Source organism: Galeopterus variegatus, unplaced genomic scaffold (genome assembly GCF_000696425.1).
Source record: "Galeopterus variegatus unplaced genomic scaffold, G_variegatus-3.0.2 Scaffold689, whole genome shotgun sequence".
Classification (NCBI taxonomy): domain Eukaryota; kingdom Metazoa; phylum Chordata; class Mammalia; order Dermoptera; family Cynocephalidae; genus Galeopterus; species Galeopterus variegatus.
The window spans coordinates 145,996-167,224 of record NW_007726800.1 but is presented as its reverse complement, the minus strand read 5'-3'; the positions used below and the strand labels follow the sequence as shown (position 1 = coordinate 167,224).

At 51.0% G+C, this 21,229-nt stretch overlaps 1 protein-coding gene across 1 annotated transcript in view; it reads right to left on the bottom strand.

The window, feature by feature from the left end:
• Positions 1 to 6,760: 6,760 nt before the first annotated feature.
• Positions 6,761 to 21,229, bottom strand: part of WDR1 (WD repeat domain 1) — a 57,881-nt gene continuing 43,412 nt past the window's right edge. Inside the window, exons 10-16 of the mRNA XM_008571484.1 lie at positions 20,302 to 20,389; positions 18,406 to 18,562; positions 16,509 to 16,596; positions 12,925 to 13,035; positions 10,055 to 10,228; positions 9,636 to 9,780; positions 6,761 to 7,910 (exon numbers count right to left, since the gene is read on the bottom strand). Coding sequence (XP_008569706.1) covers positions 7,804 to 7,910; positions 9,636 to 9,780; positions 10,055 to 10,228; positions 12,925 to 13,035; positions 16,509 to 16,596; positions 18,406 to 18,562; positions 20,302 to 20,389 — 870 coding nt within the window. The 3' untranslated portion in view covers positions 6,761 to 7,803. The remainder of the gene's footprint in view (positions 7,911 to 9,635; positions 9,781 to 10,054; positions 10,229 to 12,924; positions 13,036 to 16,508; positions 16,597 to 18,405; positions 18,563 to 20,301; positions 20,390 to 21,229) is intronic.

Genomic DNA, 21,229 nt, shown 5'->3' with positions numbered 1-21,229 from the left:
CTGACTTCATTTTGATAAATAGTACTTTGCAACCTTCAAATATCAATGTTGTGTCATTGTGTTTTACCTGGGAATTATACTGATGTTTCTGGACCTTTATTCTAATGCCAGCTTCCAAAGGGTTACTATTCACGCATATAAAACCATAATTTCAGCCAGGTAGATGTGGGATGGATGCACTTTCCGCTGCTTCATTTAAGTAAATTAAACTAAATTCTGAACTAGAAACGATGTATCATTGTCTTTAACACAAGTATTATACTGATTTTTCTGGACCTTTATTGCAATTCTGGTTTCCAGTGAGTTTCAGTACATGCATATAAAACCAGAATTTCAGCTGCTTCATTTCAATGAATTGAACAATATTCTGAACTAGGAATGGCATATCATTGTCTTTCACATAAGTTTTATACTTATGTTTCTAAATTATTTCTTTATGTTGCTAATCAAAGAGTTTACATATACTCACTTAAATTTTGAATTCCAGCAAGCTAGATAAAAGATACTTTCAGCTGCTTTGTTTAAGTGAAATAACAAGATTCCAAATTATGGACAATGCAGCGTTGTCTTTTATTTTTTTATTTATTTATTTATTTTTTTATCTTTTTCCGTGTCCAGCAATGGATCACAACCCTCAGTGTCGCCCCTGTACCGGACCGGGACCGGCAACGGGATCGCAACCCTCGGTGTTGCCCCGCGCCTCGCTCAGCCAGTGAGCGGGAACCGGTCTGTATGTGGGATCCGAACCCTCGGCGGGAGCGCCACCGCGCTTCCCAAGCGGCGTACTAGCGCAGTGCGCCACCGGGCCGGCCCCACAGCATTGTCTTTTAATTAAATTTCATAGTGTTGTTTGTGGACCTTTTTTCCTATGGTGGTTTTGATTAGGTTTCATATAAATATTTAAAATTTGACTTTCAGCAAGCTAGATAAAAGATACACTTCCGGGTGCTTCATTTAAGAAGTAAATTAAACCAAATTCTGAATTATGAATGATGTATCATTGTCTTTTAATTTAATTTTATACTGTTATTTTTGCAGAAAAAATATTACCAATGTTTTTTCTAAATCCAATGAAGTAGATACAGGAATGGAAAAAAGGAAGGAAGGAAGGAAGAAAAGAGAAGGGAGGAATGAAGGAAGGAAAAGAAAGAAGGAAAGAAAGGGAAAAAGGAAAGAAGGAAAGAAAGAGAGGGGAGGGAGGGAGGGAAAGGAAGGTGACATGGGTTCATTGTCCCCTCCAAAGCTCATGTGTCCCCACTGTGGCAGTGTCGAAAGGTGGAACCTTTAAGAGGTGATTAGATCATGAGGAGTCTGCCTTCATGATGGATTAATCCATTCATGGGTTAATGGTTTGGTGGTTTAATGGGTTATCAGGGAGTGGTTCTAATGGCTTTATAAGGAGGGCAAGTGAGCATATGCCATTCTCACCACGTGATACCCTGCGTCGCCATGGGACTCTGTGTAGAGCCCCCACCAAGAAAAAGGCCCTTACCGGATGTGCCCCCGGACCCTGGACTTCCAGCCTCCAAAACTGTAAGAAATACATTTTATTACTTTATAACTTACCCAGTTTTATGTATGCTGTTATAAGCAACAGAAAATGGGCTAATACAGAAAGAGAGAAGGCAGAAGGGAAGGAAGAATGGCAGGCATTAAAGCAGGCATAATTGTCAAAAATCTAGGTTATTTGAAGCACATTGCTTGACCTGACTTTAAGCACTGCAAACAAAATCAGGGTAAGCTAGAATTCAGAAGAGTACCACTGTGTTTCTGGAACAAAATGTGACCTTTCCCAGTCCCAAACTGCCTAAAAAAATAATGTCTCCTTGGGGTGCCATCCAGACTAATTTGTGATGTGATCAGAAGAAAGCAAGCTGATCATCGTAATTCAATGGCCGATGAGACGGTATTGGACTCCGTCTGTAAAAGTGCTTATCTAACTCCCCATGAGGACGCATCGATGGTTCCAGAAAACAGAAGCCACACAGAAACCTAGGACTAACTACAAGAAAAGAAAAAATTAGAGATTTTTACGTTAAAGAATGTGAGGTTTATAGCTGTTTATCTCCATGGAGGAAATGAACAACTCCATGCAAGAAGAACGTTGGAGGTTATTAAATGCTGCCTTGGATATTTTCCAGGAATGCCACATCTTGAGTCCAGTTTGACTTTCTGAAAGTGTCCTCTCCAGCCTCGAGGGACCACCGGTCCCTCGAGGGAAGCCTGTCCTGATTTCCCAGCCAGAGATAGTCCTCTGAAATCCCCCTGGACTTCACCTGGGCTTCTCTTGGGGCATGGCCACTATTGTGTATTATCATTAGTTGGATATTTGTTTTGTGTCCTGCATTCAGTGATCACTACTACCATGTATACTTCTAGTTTGATAGTAACCTTTCACACCTACAGTAACTTTTTTTTTTTTTAAAGATGACCGGTAAGGGGATCTTAACCCTTGACTCGGTGTTGTCAGCACCACACTCACCCAGTGAGCGAACCGGCCATCCCTATATGGGATCCTAGCCCGGGGCCTTGGTGTTATCAGCACCACACTCTCCCGAGTGAGCCACGGGCCGGTTAACATTTATTATGTTCACCATGGACCAAGCAGTGATTTAGTGCTTTACCTGGAGTGTCTCATGTAATCTCTACACAGCCTTATGAGGTGAGTACCATCATTATCCCCATTTTGCAGATGTGGAAATTGACACACACTGTTGTAGAAACTGCTAATAGTCCCCAATGTGCATTCCATTCTTTTTTCTGCTGTGGTAACAAACAAACAAGGAAATCTCAGTGGACTGATGAAGTCAAGAGATTAGTTCTTGCTCACACCACAGTCTGCTCTGAGCCTGGTGGCCCTCGTCCATCTCAAGGCCACATCTTTCTGGTACATGTGTCCTCCAAGGGCAGGGCTGGGGAAGAGAGAGATGGGGGATGCCTCTGTCTGGATGTGCCCCACACCCCTCACACTCCCAGGCCCCAGCTGCACCACAAGGAGGCTGGGAAACGCCAGGACCACTCCATACTGGATGAGCACAAACTGGCTGTGCCAATTCTGTTCAGTGTGTCACGCTAAGACACTCTGTCCCTATCTTCCTCACCCCAGCAGTGACGCAGTTCTGGTATTGAGACCTAAGCGGAAGTCAGCAGCCGTTCCAGGAAAACGTTCTGCTTGCCTGGTGGGTACTCCACTCCTTCTTCTGTCCTCCCTTTAGCTCCTTCCTGGAATGCAGATACGACATTGGAGGGAGAGCTGTCAAAATGGAACCAAGAGGCAACAGCACGAGAGGGAAGGATGCTGAAAGACCAGAGCTGGGACAAGGATGGTTTCACAGAGGTCACGCATGGGACAGGACTGCCCATCGGCGGAGTCACTGGGATCACTCGCCCTGCTGTGCACCTGAGAGCAGTTGCTGAGGATGTCAGTCGCAGAGCTGGGGAGGGGCTCTGTGAATCAGGCCCTCGGCACTTCTTCGGTTTGGCCAATGGGAGGCTCTAGGAGCACCCCAACCTCTCAGCAGTGGCTGCTGCTCTTTTGCACCTGCAGGCCCAGCACTGGCAACAGCTTCCCCCTGAGCTACTTCCTGGACGCTTCCTCACCCCTTCACGTTCGATTATCTTCAGTTAACCCCTTGAGCTGCCACCTGCCTGCTGCACATGAGCAGGGACAGGCTGATCACTGCTTCACCAGCCAGCCCATCCTGTTGTAGAACTGCAGCCTGTCTCTCTGTGTCTTCTACCCAAGGGTCTTGACTCTGCACTCGGGAATAACGAGGAGCTGCCATCAAGGATTCAGTGTCAGGAGACATCATTTTAAGCCTATATTCTACTGCCCACAGGAGTTCAATTATTTGCCCCAAATTACTCACTGATAATTCTGTTTCAGATCTGTTGTGGGGGGGATAACACTCACACCTTATAGGACTATTGAGAGAATTAAGTGAAATAATAATAGAAAGTTGCCAGATTTAACAAAAAAGTACAGAATGCCCAGTTAAAATTTGAATTTTAGATCAACAATTTTTTTTTTACCATAATATGTGCAATATTTGGGATATACTTATACTAAAAATCATTTGTGCATTATCTGAGATGCAAATGTAACTGTGCATCCTGTATTTTATCTGCGAACCTAGATATCTGTGAAGTGCGTAGACACACACTGGCATTTTTCTTGGCCTCCAGTGAATAGTAGTAGCTATTATTATTTATTTATTTATCTTTTTTGTGACCGGTAAGGGGATCACAACCCTTGGCTTCGTGTCGCACAGCACCGCGCTCAGCCAGTGAGCGCAGCGGCCATCCCTACATAGGATCCGAACCCGCGGTGGGAGCGCTGCCGTGCTGCCAGCGCCGCACTCTCCCGAGTGCGCCACGGGGTCGGCCCAGTATTATTATTTTTAATCCCTGTATCCCTAGCCCCTAACATGGTACTTGACATGATGCCCAACAAACAGCAAAAAATGCTGAATAAAGAAATAAATGAACAATGGAGAAACTGAGAACCAGAGAGGCAATTTGTCTAAGGTGAGAGATGCCCAGCTGGTAAGTGGCAGAGAAGAGCCTTGAACTCGGGTGCCCTTGCTTCTGGCCACGTCACCTCCTTCAAACCATGTCAGGGAACAGAATGGAGGAAATTAGCAGAAGAGGCAGGTGGTCCAGGCACACTGAGTGGATTCCCAAAGTCGCTGGAAAAAGGTTTTGTTTTTCACCCAGCACAATGATTATGATCATATTTTAAAATAAAGGAATAATTAATACTAGTCTTACTAAAGTGCCTCTCAGTGCTATGGATGAGAGCAAAAAGCGCATTGCTTTTCTTCTTTGGATGTTTTTCCCCACTGGAACTAAAAAAAAAAAAAAAAAATCATTAAAGGTTAAAAATTAGAAACTTTTTCTGGACCTAAATAATCATGGGTACATTTGAAGTTAGCTTCTACACTATAATAAGAAATTATTGCTTTTAAAGATGACCTAGTCCAGCAGTTTTCAAACTTATTTTTTCAGTAAAATTATTTTTATAAATAAAATCTTACACAGAATCCCAATTTATTAAGAGGTTAAATGGGACATGTTTGTTAAAAATAATATGCTCTGAGCCCAAATATATAATTAATGTAAACTGTGTTGCTGTTTGAACAACCCAAGTTTAAATTGTAGATTAGGACTGAAGCTTTGTATTATGTAAACTTAATAAACATCATGGGCATTTGCAGTTTTATATCATGCTTGCATCACGGGCATTTGAAGTTTTAAATCAGTCTCAACAATTTCATGCCAATCTCCATAATCGAACTTTTTCCATTTTGTTTTAGTTGCAGAGTTTTGAGAAAATCTTAGTTCATAAGGATGAACATTTACAACTGATAGAAGATTTTTTAAAATTAACCGTGCAACCCAAGGACACTGTTGACAGAGATGTCAGAAAAAATTATATTCCCAGATCTACCCCAGGGCAACTCAAGCTTACCAAAGCAAGCTAACACATTGGTTGGGTGCTGGAATCTGGTACGTGCGGGGAGTTGGCTGGCTCTCCGTCCCCCGCTCCTCTGAAGTAATGGAGTCATAGCTGGGCAGGTGGCCACCTAACCAGGGCCGGGTTCTCAGCCCCCTACTCGTGCCATCTGCCCCTCGAATGTGCTTGCTTGACTACAAGTTCCCCATAAAACAGGAGTGGACATGAAAGACTGCACGTTTACCACCTCCATGCTTTCTCTCTTTCTGGAAGGTGGAACCAAAATGTACAAATCATCTTGGCCTTGACGTGGCAAATGACAGGATAACCTCCCAAGGAACAGGTACACCCGAGGACCTGGAATATTCATTTGGAACTGTAAGTCACGTGAGCTTGATAGTTCCTAAATTAATGACGTTTCTGATGAGATTGGTGGTGAGCTGGAGATGTGACTTTTTGATACCATACGAAATGTCGACATCGTAAAGATCTGCATAATAGAGATTTATAGACTAACGTTTAATTTTCTTTTCCTGACTTTTGTAGCTCCTTCATATACATAAAATACAGAAATATGATCACACCCTTAGAAAAAGAAGTTTTTAAATTGGGACGGCAAATTTATAGGCAACTTTATGTTGTCTTTCCACCCAAGAACGGTGCAACTAATTTGGATGCTTGGGAATTTCGTTTTTTTCCAACATCTAGATGATGTTATTTATTTATTTATTTATTTATTTCCTTTTTTGTCTTTTTTCGTGTCTGGCAACAGATCGCAACCCTCAGTGTCGCGCCCGTACCGGACCGGGACCGGCAACGGGATCGCAACCCTCAGTGCTGCGTCCGCACCTTGCCCAGCCAGTGAGCAGGAACCGGTCTGTATGTGGGATCCGAACCCTCGGCGGGAGCGCCACCGCACTCTCAAGCGGCGCACTGTAGCAGTGCGCCACCGGGCCGGCCCCATAGATGATGTTATTTCTTACGAGAAAGCAATACTAGAAAGGTCACAGACTGCCAAGAATTTCAGAATTAGATGGGGTCTAGACATCAGCTAGTCCAATGTTTTCAGTTTACAAATGAAGAAATTTAGGCTCAGGTCACAGTAGATGGCAACAGGATCCGGGCATCCTGGCCCCTCCTCTAGGGCTTTCCTCCCACATGATGGATCTGACCCTGGGTTCCTGAATGTCTCCCCCCAAGGCTGCAGAAAGGTGAGAAACCTAAAGCCATGAGGGTCCCACAAAGTTTCCCACCTCCCTGAGCCCCCGCGAGGTACCCCCATCACACAAAGTCAGTGATCCACAATGAAGAGAAAAGATATTTAATTGTTTCTCAGTCTAATCTCTTAAAGCGCTCAAAGTGTTTTCACAAGTGCAAGGGAGAGGGATTGTTCTTAGCCAACATTTACCAGTGATTCCGACACACGCAAAGAAACTCCAAATCATGGTGCTTTATACTTACTTTTAATATCTGCACTGAAAAAGAAAAGGAAGGTAAAAACGATGACAGATTAGTTTACAGTGACTTCATCTTTGCCCTTAAATTAATCTTTGCTCTTGGGGGCAGAAGGGGAGAGAGAGACAAGAAAACATTGAAGCAGGATGGTAAACAGTGACCGGGACACCTTGGTCTGGCTAACAAGGGCTCCAAAAACCTGGACACGGTGCTGTCAACACGCTAGCTTGTAAACACTGACAGGCAACAGTTAAGACACATTAAAAAAAGGAAGAAAAAAAAAATCCCACGATTCCATTCTTAAAATCAAGCACAAAATCTGACGATGAGATACATCCAAGTTTATGTGTGTGTCCCTGTCTGATCTGGAGGCGGCCACGTGGTGTGACTCACATGCAACGGAATAGAGAGACACCTGCCCTGCACAGAACTTGGGCTCTGCTACACTGCAACCAGCACCTCCTGCTGACTGGTGCAGAGATGCTTTGCAGGTAGGAAGTGGGAGCTATGGCGCACCACCTGTACAACCTCCTCTGACAGACAGCAAGAGCCACTGGGGCTGGGGTCTCCGTGTGCTTTTGAGGCTGCGGCCTCTGGAATGTTCTGCATTCTCAAGGTCTGACTGGGTTGTGGGTTTTTAGTTATGCTTCTCACTCGATGTTTAAGTGCTCATTTTATTTTCCATGTGCAAACTGTTACTGTCTAAAGCTTTCAGAAAGACGTGTACAGACATGAACACCCTGTAGGGAGACAAGGGTAACGTTAAGGTCCTCGTCCCTCCCGAGGCGGGGCGGGGGCCGGGGGTGCGTGACAGAAATAGTTAGAGAAATAACACGTTCCGCTGCAGGTAAACTCTAGTCCCTGATTCGGTCTGTCCAGAGGTGGCGGGTTCCTCAGTAGGTGATTGTCCACTCCTTGACGGAGGCGTCGTGGGAGGTGGTGACCAGCGTATGCTCGTCCAGCCAGGCCAGGCTGCTGACGTGGTGCAGCCGGTGTGCATCTGGGAAGAAAGGGCACCATTTAGGAAAAAGTTACCTACATCTACAGATGTCTTGACAAGGAAGCTGAAACCACCTGTGACTAAATCATCAAGAGGGTCCCCAAGAGACTGAGCCCAGATTGTTGTGGATCAGATCCTCTCTCCCTCCTTTCAGAAGGACCAGGGCCAGGGGTGATGGTACTACTGACCCTGGGCCGGGAATTCTTGGCTGTGTGCTGCTGGATAATTTGCAGCATCCCGGACACCACCTATCTGCTGCCAGTGGCTCCTCCTCTCCAAGTCCTGCCAACCAAGTGTCTCCTGCCCCCAAGGGTGTGAAAAAAACTTGTTCCTATTTATGTATAAAAGCAATGCCATACAACAATACATAAACTGACGGACAGTATATCTGCAGTACTAAAGGGGTAGGGGGGCCAAGACAGTGAACAAATCGCTGAGAAACACGGGGCTGGGGGTGCACCTAACTTGCCCTCTGCAGGAGTCTAGACTAGACGGTGACTAAATTCTCAACTCTGCTGTCACTTTGCCTCTGCCCATGAACTTCAATGGTGGGACCTGCCTATGTCCTGGCAGCTTCCTCTGCTCCCGGCCCCACCCCCGGCATAGCAAATGCCCCGGTGTCAGGAGCCTCAGCCAGGCGGTGGCGCGGGTGCTGCTGCTTCGGGCTCCATAAATTGCCAAGAGCAGCTCTGCCCTAATATGGGGCTTCTGTGCCTGCCCACACCGCCCACTGACTCTCTGCAGGGGCACAACTTGACTGTATGCACAAATGCCCAATGCTGAGGCCAGCTGTGTCTGGTGGCCTGTGACCACTCAGTGCAGACAGACTCCAAACCCCCACCCTCTACCCAACCAGCTCTTGCTGTATTTTAATCTTGACCCACTTCAACCATGAACTTGTGAGTCTCACCACGAGACTGCTGATCTCCTAGACCAGGAGCCCCAGAACCCACGGCACATCTTCTCCATCCTGACTGCCCTGACTTCCCTTGGCCCGCTGCCTGGAGCGTTTCGGAGCTGCTGAATGGGACCCTCCTTGGCCTGCAGCTGGGAGTAAGCTCTGCGGGGCAGACTCAGGATTGTTTCCACATAGAGAAGGATCCCGTTTGTTTAACACAATAGGCCAACTCCTGTGTAGAAAACTGGTGAGGGCTTAAGGCTGCACATGAAGAGTGTGGATGGGGGAGGGGCTGGAGGCAGGGAAAAGAGTGTGTGGGGACAGGGCTGGAGAGGGACCATCCCACTCAGCCCCACTGAAACCAGCTACCACCACAAATGGAGATGATGGCACACTGGGTAAGTAAAATAAGTGATTAAACACAATTTCACCTGCTTCCTCTTTAAACATAGCTACTAGAAAAATGTGGAGTCCACGCGTGGCTCACATTGTACCTCTACCAGCCATCGCTGTCATGGGGAGTGAGAGAACGAGTCGTGGCTGAGCCTGGAGGAGCAGGGCGGGGGACAGGATGACATCAGGAGGGACGCAACAGTGCCCTGGGTATGGAGACCACGTACTCCCGCTGGGAACAAAGAGCACCCCCACGGTCCCTGTCCATGTCTAGCAGGAGCCTGCAGAACTCCTGATGCTTGCTGGGGAGAATGAGGGTGACCCTCTGCTTGGTCACCTCCCTAGATGAACATATGGGGCACTTGGCCCTGGGGGTGGCAGCCAGGGGACGGCCGTCTGGCTCATGGGCATTCTCAGCTCAGGCATGGAGTCACCTTGGATCTTGACTCTGGTTTCCGGGTCACTCAGGGTCCAGATGTACACCATCATGTCCATGCCACCAGAGGCAAAGTGTTCGTTATCTGGTGACCAGGCCAGGCAGACGATTTTTGCATGGTGTCCATAAAAAACGTTGTTCTCCTAGTTGCAGGTTGAAAACAGAGAGGTGGTCAGGCCAGAGCTAAACACGTCATCTCATCTGTCCCTCACAGCGACGAGGGCCCCATTTACTCAGTGCTTACTCTGTGCTGGGCAGCCCTACAAACCCACCAACTCCTTGCAAGAGCCCCACCACACACCTGCTACTCACAGAAACGAGGGTGCTGAAGCTCAGAAAGGAACAGTGTGAGACCTTGAGCTGCCATGGCCTCCCCGACCCACCCAGCATGGGGATGGGGTGCCTGGGCCCACTCACCGAGTAGCCATCGGCAACGCTGAACACCGTGACCACCTTGCTGGCATCGCACACAGCAAGGAAGGCGCCGTTGTGGGAGTAGGCCACGTCGGTCACGGGGCCCTTGGCCTCCAGGAGCTTGCCCTCGTCCTTCAGCGTGGTGCCCAGGATGGAGTACAAGCGGACGTTGCCATCCTGCACGAGGGGATGGGGGGATGGGGGGTCGGGGGTCAGCGAGCCAGCTGCCCCGTGAGCTGCTGCTCCTCCTACACGGCACCAGAGGGCACCTCCTGAAATTCCCCGGCAGCTCTCGTGGCTCTTGCCACGGCGAGCAGAATCGCGTAGAGAGGCTGCTGAAACTGCATCCTAGCCCCCACCCCATCCCATTCTGTTTCTGTGTTTGGTGCTCAGGAGTCTGTACTTTTCATCCAGACCTGCAGGAAGTTCCAGTGCAGGAGCTCACAGGCCAAACTGAGAAAACGCCTACACACACACAGGTTTCTGTTGAGGGCACTGGGCAGGCTTCTCCAGAGACAGCTGGGGCCTGTGAGCCCTCCCTGCCCAGCCTGCCACCTCCCAGCTGTACTCAGCCACCTCTTCCTGGGGGGGTGGGGGGGGTGTGTCTGCACAGCTGCTCTTTCCCAGGGTGCATGCCACCAGCCCCAGTGATTCTCATGGCTTTGAACAGCAGGGCCAGGCTCCACCCACCTCTCCTCACTGGGAGCCTGGCCCAGGGCCTGGCCCCAAGGAGTGAAGGCTGTGGGTAGAGCAGATGGACTGTGGTGGACGAGGAGGAGGGGACAGCAAGGTGGTGTCTGCCAGTCTCCCCTGCTGGGCACACCTTCCCTGAGCCACTACAGAATCTCTGGGATCTCCAAGCCAGGGGACCACAGCAAGGAGGATGGTCCTTGCAACTGCTCTCCAGGGACAGCCTGTGGCTGCCTGCAGGACAGATCAATAGGAGACACTGGTGCTCCAGACTCTCCTGGTTGTTTTCATGACTCATCTTGCTCCCCCCTCAAAAATGGGAGGAAGAGTGGAATTACAGCCCTGGACCTTGGGTATCTTAGCACAGAAAGTCCTTCGAAATCACATGGATAAGACACGTCCCTTCCTGGGCTCTCCTGATGACTACATATGACAGGAGTCAGGGCTTCATGGTCTTATAAGGGGGAAACTGCCCACAAGGAAAGTATTCAAACGAAGGAAAAGGGCCGTGTTAATGGATCACACAGGCAGCTCCATGGCCACACCGAGCACATCACAGGAAACCCACCAGCAAATGTCTGACATCAAGCTAAAGAAATTGTGGGACATCCACTGGCTAGAATGTGATATGTCATTAAAATAAAGCACCGTGTGTACAGCACAAGGGGAAAACACAGCAGAAACGTGGATGTACCTCCACGTGACTTACGAGAACATACGGGCCTGAGACTAGAGGACAACCAAGAAAAATGGAAATTGCTGATTCCTGAGGGTTGAGCTGGGATGAAGGACTACCACCCAGGTTCAGTTTCCCTAAACCCTGCTGTGTGGAAGGCAATCTCCCTCTCTGAGAGGAAAGACATTAAGGACATGCCTGGAGGTGGGGAGGGGCCAGGCCAGTGAGGGGGGGCAGGATACAGAATGGTCACAAGCCCCGAGGAGTCCCCAGGAGCACAGGCCACACGGAGACAGTGCCTTGCCCGAGAACTTGCAGAAGAGGAACAGGACAGCGCCTCCACCCCACACGGTGCAGGACAGAACACTGCTGACCAGAGTCAAGAGGAAGGTTTGCTGGAGGGCGGGGCGTGGGCAGGGGAGAGGGGGAAGGAGAAGATCCTGCTGGGGAGGGGCCAGGACAGAGGATGAGCCACAGACACAAGACACACGTTACTGTGGCCTCTTAGCTGACCAAAGAAAAGCAGAGATGATGAGGTCTATGTGTCTTAAGGCCACTGAGGATGACACTGAGAGCAATGAATAAAAACAGCTGCTACTGGAAGTTAACAAGCCCATTCTCCTTGTCTGAAGAGGAATAACCCTAGGGTCACTTTCTTTTGACCCTGTCTCCCTGGAAACCCGGACAGTACAAAGGCAGGTCTACCCAGGCCACACAGCCAATGTGCCTGCCCTGGGAGCGTGAGGGCTCGATCCGGGTGTGGACCTGCCAGAAGCTGCACCCACGGCACAGGCATGGACAGGGTGGCCCCTCAGTGAGAACGCCCAGTGACACTGTCCATCTAACTTGTGACTTTCCACAGCTGAAGAGTGAGCGCCAGCACCGGCTTGAGGCTGGAGGTGGAGCGGCTTGGTGAGCAGGCAGACTGGACACTGCAGAGCTAACGCTATCTGTCTTGTCTCACATGCCAGGAACCAGGCAAGGCCCCTCCAGCAGATTAGCCCTTTAAACCCTGCAGCTCTGTGAGAAAGGCCATTGGCACCTCAGTGCACTGTTGCCTTCCTGAGGTCCTCGAACTGGCTGGTGGAGCAAGGCAACCCCGCCCGGGCAGTGGCTGAAGAACCTGGCTCTGTGTCCATGGCACTCCTGGCATGAGGCAGCGTGCGAATGTGCCTGACCCCCAATGTGGGGTGCTTCCCTCCCTGAGGCTCAGGGCTTGCTGCTAAAGCTGCACTGCAGCTCCACATCCGTGACACCTCCCTTCTAGGGCAGGTGAGGTGGAGAGTTGTCTGTGAAGCACTCAGGACTTGGCCTGGAAGGCAGCGACCACTGTGTACACACAAGAGTCGCACCGTGGAGGATTAGAAGCCAGACACTGCAGGCTTGCTCTCATCCTCTGTCCCTCTTCCTGCCTTCCCAGGAACGGCCCCGGGACTCACAGCCTACACTGCTCTGTATCTCCCAGATACCAAGGTCAGAGGGCATGGGGGAAAGGAAGGGACCTTACCGCAGCCCCAACAGCCACCATCTCGCCACCAGGGTGCACTGCCACGACTTCGGGCTCGTAGCCGGGGTCATCGATGCTGAAGCACTTTTTCTGATCCTTCAGCAGGACGATCTGCGAGACACACAGGCACCAGTCAGCAGCAGACCCTCTGAGAGTTGTGGGCGGATGGGCTGGGCTCAAGTCCCAGCCTCAAGCCCCCTCATCCGTTGAGTGGGGACAGCAACAGGCCCTAGTTGGGGTCTCAATGAACAGTGGCTGTTACCATCACTCTCATTACCACATCATCACTATGGTTACTGCTACAAGCACCGACTTGTTGGAAAGTGTGATGTTTGATCCTCAGGCCCTCCAATGAGACGAAGAGCGTAGTAAAAGAAATTCGCCAAAGTTCTTGTAGCGTTGAGAGGACAAAAGCACCAGGAAGTGATAAGGCTCTAAAGAAACAGCGGGAATGAACATGACATGCAGGACTGCACGTTCTGGCTTCTCAGGTCAAAAGAAACAGCCAGTGTTCGCTGGCACGTGTGGCTCTCCTATGGCTGAGTGCTGGTGCTCCGTGACGGAAAGAACCCCGGCACCCAGGTGCTGAGTGTCCAGCCCCAACTCCTGCAGGCCAGCAACAGCAGGGCTGGGACTCCCAGGCGCATGGAGGCCTCTGCTCTCCGGCCCAGGCACAACCAGCCCCAGGAAGGGGAGGAGGGGAACCGGTGCACCACAGCAGGGGCCTGGAGGCCAGGCCGCTTCTCCTTGCCAGCCCAGCACTGCTTCTGCTCCCGACCTGCTCTGAGAGGGACAGGAACAGTGCTCAGGAAGGCAGGTCTGTCTGTTCTTAGAAATGCCACACTGCCCAGTGCCTGGGTGTCAGGCCCTAGTACAGAGGCTCTCACGGGAACACCACTGACTGGGCAGGGCTCTGGAGACAGACTGAAGCTTGACCCTGGCTTAGCCACCTACTGGCTGTAGGGACAGTTCACAAACTGTCCTGGGCCTCAGTTTCCCAGGGGATAAGAACCCAGCAATGCCTAGGTATCAGAAAGAGGAAATTCCATGCTCAGGGTAAACAAAACTGCAGCTGACATCCACTGAGTGTCTGCCACGCACCTTGCTACGAGTGTTCCAGCCCTAGGGGAAGGCAGGGAGCAGCTCCCCCACTTCACAGAGGAGAAAACGGGGTACAGAGCACTTATGCCACATGCCCAGGCTGCACAGCTCTCAAGGGGCCAAGCTGCAACTCAGGCCCAGGATCCCTGTCTGTGACACCACACTGGACCTGCCACCTTCTGGCACATGGCACAGGCTCCACACATAGGGGACCCTCCTTCTGTTCCCCCACCCAGATCCTTGTTAACCCCCCTGGTTCTAATTTACCTAAACATGGACTGTTCCAGGACAGCGTAGTCTTGATCTGTGATGGATATCGCTTTGTCCCCCCGCCCAAGCTATCAGCTGTCACCCTAAGGACAGGTGGCCTATGCCCCATTCTCCAGGTTTTTGCATGCAGTGGGGGTGGGGGAGATAGTTGGCAGCACCCTGACTACAGTCTACTTGATTTGCCTCCGTTATCTGCAGGACTCAGGGATGGAGTTCCCGATATGCCAGGTGAAGAATGAGGGCACAGGTCTGCCCAAATTTGCCTGATGTAAGACATGAACCTGCTGTTTTCTTTTTTTTTTTTTTCCTTTTTGTCTTTTTTTGTGTCCGGCAACGGATCGCAACCCTCAGTGTCGCGCCTGTACCGGGACCGGCAACAGGATCGCAACCCCCGGTGTTGCTCCCACACCTTGCTCAGCCAGTGAACGGGAACTGGTCTGTATGTGGGATCCGAACCCTCGGCGGGAGCGCCATCGCACTCCCAAGTGGCGCACTATAGCAGTGCGCCACCGGGCCGGCCCAAACCTGCTGTTTTCTGACCGGCCCTTTCTAGCACCTGTGTGTGCAGGTAACCTGACACTCTAACGGGGAGCCCTGTAGATCCTCCCAGCCCTGTGACCCATGACAGGGAACCCTGCAGACCTTCCCAACCCCATGACCTAAGATGGGGAGCCGTGTGGACCATCCCGACCCTGTGACCTGAGATGGGGAGCCCTGCGGACCCTCCCGGTCCCATGACCTGTGATGGGGAGCCCTGCAGAAGATTCTCACCCGGAGTGGGGGCCATGGATGCCCTTGCAGAACCAGAGAGTAGTGGCAGACCAAAGAAACACGTGTACGTGCAGCTCCAAGGGGTCCAGGGCTTCCCTGTTGCCTGTCCCCCTGGGCTGCAACACTACCATGGGTACTCACTAGCACCTCCTTAGTGGCAGGCGCCGGCTGAGCCTCTATTTGAATTTCCTATTGAACGTCCTCGAGTAATCCTCACTATAAGCCTCGTAGGCAGGGCCGGCCTACTGTGACCAAGACTTTACAGGTGAAGAAACTGAGACCTGGAGACACAGAGGCTCTGCTCGAGCCCACGTGCTCATACCTCACCCACAGAGGCCAAGGCCAGTGTTCAGGTGCCAAGGCTCGGAGTGGTCCTGATCCATAGAGAAGCCACTCCCACCTGTCCTTCCTGCTAAAGCGCTCTGTGCCTTCTTCCTTTTGGATGGCCTGCTGGCTACCCAAGCTATTTGGAGTTCTTCTTATCTAGGACACACACAAATCCGTTCTCCCTGAAGCAATTAAGATCACAGAACAGAGGAAGGGTGGGCAGATCTGAATGGCAGCTTTCTTTAGCAGGGTTTGTTACTTGTGCTAGCGGATGCTCAGTCAACACCTACCTTTCCCGATCTACACACTGGGATGCCCAGGTCTGCAGACACATGACGTCTGAACAGAGTAGAATTTTGTATAAAGTAGGTCAGGCGTGGATCTCATTCAAGGGAGCTTTGTTCCAGAAATTCCCAAAGAAAAGGTGTACAGGTGACCTCACTGTCTGGAATGAGAACCCAGGCTGTGGAGTCAGAAACTCGCACCCACTCTGGCCTAGGTGCCACCTTGCCGTCAGGTGGCCCTGGGAACATTTCCAGATCGCTCTAAGCCTCAACCCCCGCGTATAAAAGGAACTTGAGGTGGTACAAGCAGCTTATTTCCTCATAATCATCCAATGAGAAAACTAAAGCTCAGAGAGGGTGGGGTAAAAGCCCAAAGTCACATACCTCCAATGAGGCAGGGATGGGATTTGAACACGAGTAAAGACAGAACCACCCCAGCTGAGTCCCTGCAGACTTCACAGGCCAACGGACATGCCATGTGCCCTAATGCTTAGAGGCAAATCCCAGCTCTGCTCTTTTACCAGCCACAGCCCTGGGGCAAGCAACTTATCTGTTCTGTGCTTCCATTTGCTCATCTGTAAAATGGGTGCCTGCCTAAATGGTGGGACTGTGGTGAGGATGAAGTAAGTGAATACATGTGAATACACAGGCATGAGTGGATGCGTGTGTGAGGCCCTCGCACGGTGCAAGTGAGTGCTCAACAAAGACACTGGCTAGAGCTGCCGGCCAGTGGGACGTGAGTGGACGCCAGAGACCAGGCATCACACAGCTGTAAGCTCCCCTCCCTTATCCCATCATTTCCTCTAGCCAAAAATTAAGCCAGGTCCCCACCTGCCCAATGCACACGACCACGGCATATCCCCCAGGGCCAACAGCCACGCACTTTGGTTGGACGTCCAGTTTCACAACTCCTTGTCCACTGTCAGAAGGAAAAACACGGTCACTTCAGTATGTAAGCAGCTCAGTGCAGGTATTCAACACATACTTACTGCAAAACTATAGCCATTTAGCTAATTAGAAGGAAATTCCACCAGACTATTTTGAAGGAAAAACTGGCAAAAATATGAGGGTGGTAAAAAAAAAGAAAAATGACCCATTACTCTGCGACAAAGGGATTATGAATCACAATGGGGCTGGCGCTGGGGAAGAGGGTGGTAAGCAAGTAATGGGGACAGTTTCTGTGCCTGTTGGTCTGTGATGAGCACCTGCTGCCCCATCACTCCACCCAGTAGTGACTTTTATCCCCACATCTGTTGGCTAAAGACTCTGGAGTTTCCTGGGTACAGACAGAATTAATTCTTCTGCCCCCAAGTGGGGGTGGTGTAACTAAAAATCTGTTTCCTTTAATGGGTGAAAATCACGTTATCTTTTGTTCTAGCTAATGCTATCAAAACGCATCCTAGAAAAATTTGCACACACACAAAAATTTCTTGAGGAAACTTTCGTGTAACTGGGCCAAATGTGGAGTCCCAAGGTTTCCCTGGATGGGTTCTGCAGCAAGGTCACCAGGCCATGGTGGCTTTCTAAAAGCCCTGGGTTCCCTCACAGCTGGGCTACCCAGCCCAATGAGAAGACCTGCACAAAGAAGGTGCTAAGAGCAGGGTCGCCACAGGGCTGGAGAAAGAGGACTGGGGACCAGGATGCCTGGGTTCTGGGGCTGCTTCTGCCACTCACTGGGAGGCCCCACTGACTCGAAGCGGCACAACACTAGCAAGGCCAGTGCAAGAAGCATGACACGCCTGCTATGAGCCAGCGCCACGCTTGTGTGAGTCTCCCAGGCATGGCAACGGGGTCTGCACTCGTAGTGTGGAGTGTTGTGTATGGGTAGGGGAGGGGTCAGTCCTGAGTGAGGGGACCCTGTAGGTGCAGAGGCCTTGGGGACCAGGAACACTTCCCTTTCATTCCTCTTCACCTGCATTTATAAGTTCAGATCACCTGTTAATAGCTAGTCATCCCATCCCTCAGTATCTGTAAGGGACTGGTTCCAGGATCCCCGTGGATACCAAAATTCTGTGGATGCTCAAGTCCCTGATATAAAATGGCACAGTATTTGCATATAACCTATCGTACATCCTAAGTTACCTGTATGTTATTTATAATACCTAATACAACATAAGTACTATATAAGTAGTTGTTGTTTTGTATATATTTTTAAAATCTGTATTATTTATTGTCCCCTACCCCCACAATTTTTCAATGAGGTTGGTCAAATATGTGGGTGCAGAGGGCCAACTGAGCTCTCCTTGCTCCAATCATGGCCAGCTGAGGGCACGAGAGCAAAAGCAAAGAGAATGGGACCCCGTCTCCCAATCAGATCACCCATGTGCCCATCCTTTCCTGGAGCAGGAGAGGTTACCTTGGACCGAGCACCTGCCCTGTGCCAGGCACCTCTAAGAGCTCCTCTGACCTTCATAATAGCCAGAGGTAGGCTCCACTGTCACCAGCCTTCACTGATCAGGTAAGTTCTCGAAGAACAAGGCTGTGACCTGTTCCACCTGTTCTCAGGGCAGAGTCTACACTTGGCCATCGTCTATGCAGCAAGAGCCACATCTAGGTCACCTAGGTTCTAGCTCAAGGCCTGACAACAGGAGGATGATGCTCACAGAAAAGAATAAAAAGAGCAGATAAAACGTTGTCAAGAACAGTAGCTGCTGCTGGCAAAGGACCTTCACGGAAATCTGACGCTCACTCTGGGTCCCCTGTCCTCAGCCCCACGGGTAGCTCTCACCTGTAGTCCCTCAGCAAGAGGTTGGTGTACCGCACGGTGTCATCCATGCTGCAGCTGACGAGCTGTCCAGACTCATCCACAGTCATTCTGGACACCTGATTCGTGTGGCCTTTCCCAGCGAAGGAGTCATTCTCCCCTGTCTCTGAATCCCAGTAATGTGGGGCAGGAGTTAAGGAAAAGCCTGGCTCTGGGACTGTAGGACCTGACCTGAGCCGCTGAGAAACACCAGCATGTTAGGGTGAGGACAGCAAGCCCTGGGCCTCTGGGGTCTCCTCACGGATGTCCAAGTGCAGAATCTCAGAAAGCAGATGTGCTAAGCCACCAAGATAGCTTGGCTGCAGGTCAGAGGGTCACATTAAACTCCACGTGCCAAGACAGAAATAGTACAACTAAGTTTCTTTGTGATTGCCACACGAGGCCAGTTGGCCAGATCACAGTCACTGATCTACACTAGTTCTGGAAAAGCCTCCCACGTGGTGGGGCTCTCAGAGTGGAGGGTCCAGGAGTCACTTTTCACTGGGACTCTGAAAATGGGCCAATGCTTCATTTTTTCTGTAACCTGCTGTCCAGCCTGTGGCCATCAGCAGGAGGGCCGGCTGTGCCCGCTGCTAGGCTGATGGCTACCAGATGTCACTGAGTAACAGCCCTGGGGCTGACCCACCTTCCCAGGATTGGGTCTGTGGACTTTGAGCTCAGGTGCTCAGCTACGAGGGTGGCTTAAGCCTGCTTTTACATCACCAAATCAGTCTCACTTCAAATACAGACTACTCCCCTAGGAAGCTAGTTGTGTATTCCACTGGTGGCACGCTCTCAGGAAGGAGACATCTGAAGTGTGGGCGCATCACACTGGGAACGGGGATAAAGCAAGGAGGGAGCAGCACCAGGAAGGGGTGTTGTGGCCTGCTGAGGACTGGCATGACCGGAGAGGATCCTGCACTACCCCAGGAGGCAGATTCTGGGGCCTTCTCTGCGGCCAGCTGTGATGCAGCCTTGAGCAGGACGCTCCCCATCCTAACCCCACATTTCCTTAAGCTCAGCAAGGTGGAAGGTGACTTACCTGCCCTCTTCTCTCAGAGCTGGGGGAGACCTCCCTGGATCTTGTGAAAAGTGCAAAGCCCTGCAGAGACGTGGCCAGCCTGCAAGGCGTGGTATGTGGGGGTGTGGGACAGTCCCCTCCAGAAGGAAGAGCTGCACAGACTAGAGAACTGTGTGAAAGGCAGAATGAAAAACACAGCATCTGCCAGCTTGCTAATGTGCGGTGGCCTGGGTCCTGGACCCCTGCAGACAGCTGCCTCAAGGTTCAAGGAGGTTCCATGAAGTTAGGTATCCCAGGACACACAGGGAACACACAGGGAGAGCAACAGAAAATCCTGTCATTAAGAAGCCAGAGGGCACTTTTACAGAAACGCCACACAGGGGGTTTGTAAGGGGCTACACATGCCCCAGGGAAGGTTACCGAGGGACCACAAAGAACCTGGTCATGAGTTCTGGTCCCAGCTCTGCTTTCCACAGGCTGTGACTTTGGGAAAGGCAATTTAGCTCTCTGAGCTCCAGTTTTCCCATTTTTAAAACAAGGGTACTCTATTAAGGGGTTTCCAAGTCCTTCTGATTCTAAGAAGTCATGATTCTACTTCTGTGAAAGGGACAAGGCTGGCACTATTCAGAGAAGCTCAGCAACACACCGGGACTGCACAGCGAGGAGAGACTGGTCGGGTCAAGGCCGAGGCCGTTCCTCAGCTTGTGTGCAGACACAGACGCATCTGATGCTGGCGCTGGATGCGAGCATGTAGCTGTGGCTGCTGTCTCCTGGCTGGCCTGGCCTCTGGCATCGTGGGAACTGGAAATTCCCCTCTCCTGCCAGCGGCTCTGGAGCCAGCTCTGTGAGTCAAAGGATATTAATGTGTCCATCGTGGCTCCCTGAGTAGATGTAAGACTTGCCACCGTTTTTATGCACCGTCAGACACTGGATGGATTTACTGTGGCCCTGTAGGGGAGACACAGGGGCAGGGTGAGCTGAAGACACACCGTTCTGTCCTCTGCTACCCATTGGCTGCTTTCTGCTGACTAAGCCTCTGGGTGAGAGGGGGAGACGCCCCTCGCCACACAGTGACGGCCTGTGAACAGATTTCTCAAGCCAGGACGCCTTTTCCTCTTGACTGAGCACCTAACAAACCCTCACCACATGTGCCCCTCCCTCCAAGGCACCTAACCCAACCCGGGCCGATGACACGGGTCTAAACCAAAGCCTGGCACCAAGCCCCTAACACGTGCAGACATGTGACATGCACCCACCCAACCTTCACAGCCAATGGAGGAGGAAGCGCTGCTCCCGCTGGCACAGATGCAGACCCCACCCGGGCTCCGCTGCACGGGTACAGCAGGCATGGTGTGATGTCTCAGGAGGCCCCCAGCACTCACAACATAAGGGGGACCACTCGAGCTTCAGGGCCAGCTTGTGAGGCTCTCTCCCACTACCCCCTCCACACCCAAACTGTCCAAGGGCTCTGACACCCCCCCCCCACCTGCCCATGGTGGTCAGGGCGCATGGGGCGCACCACAGAATTCATCTACAACCAGACATCTGCTTCAAGATGGAAGCATTCACCCTCTTTTACAACTGCTCCTGGAACAGAAATAACCGGCTGAGGTGTGGCCTAATTACAGCGCTTTCCCCTCAGAGGGAGGCGGGTTCCCCAGCTGGTCTCCCTGTTCTTTATCTGGCAGCTGGCACAGAGTGAGCTCAGGGCTTTCTCCCAGGAGCCTCCGGGCATTCTGTGATGTTTCACTTGTTGCCACAATATGGCATTTATCTTGGAAGAAAAGT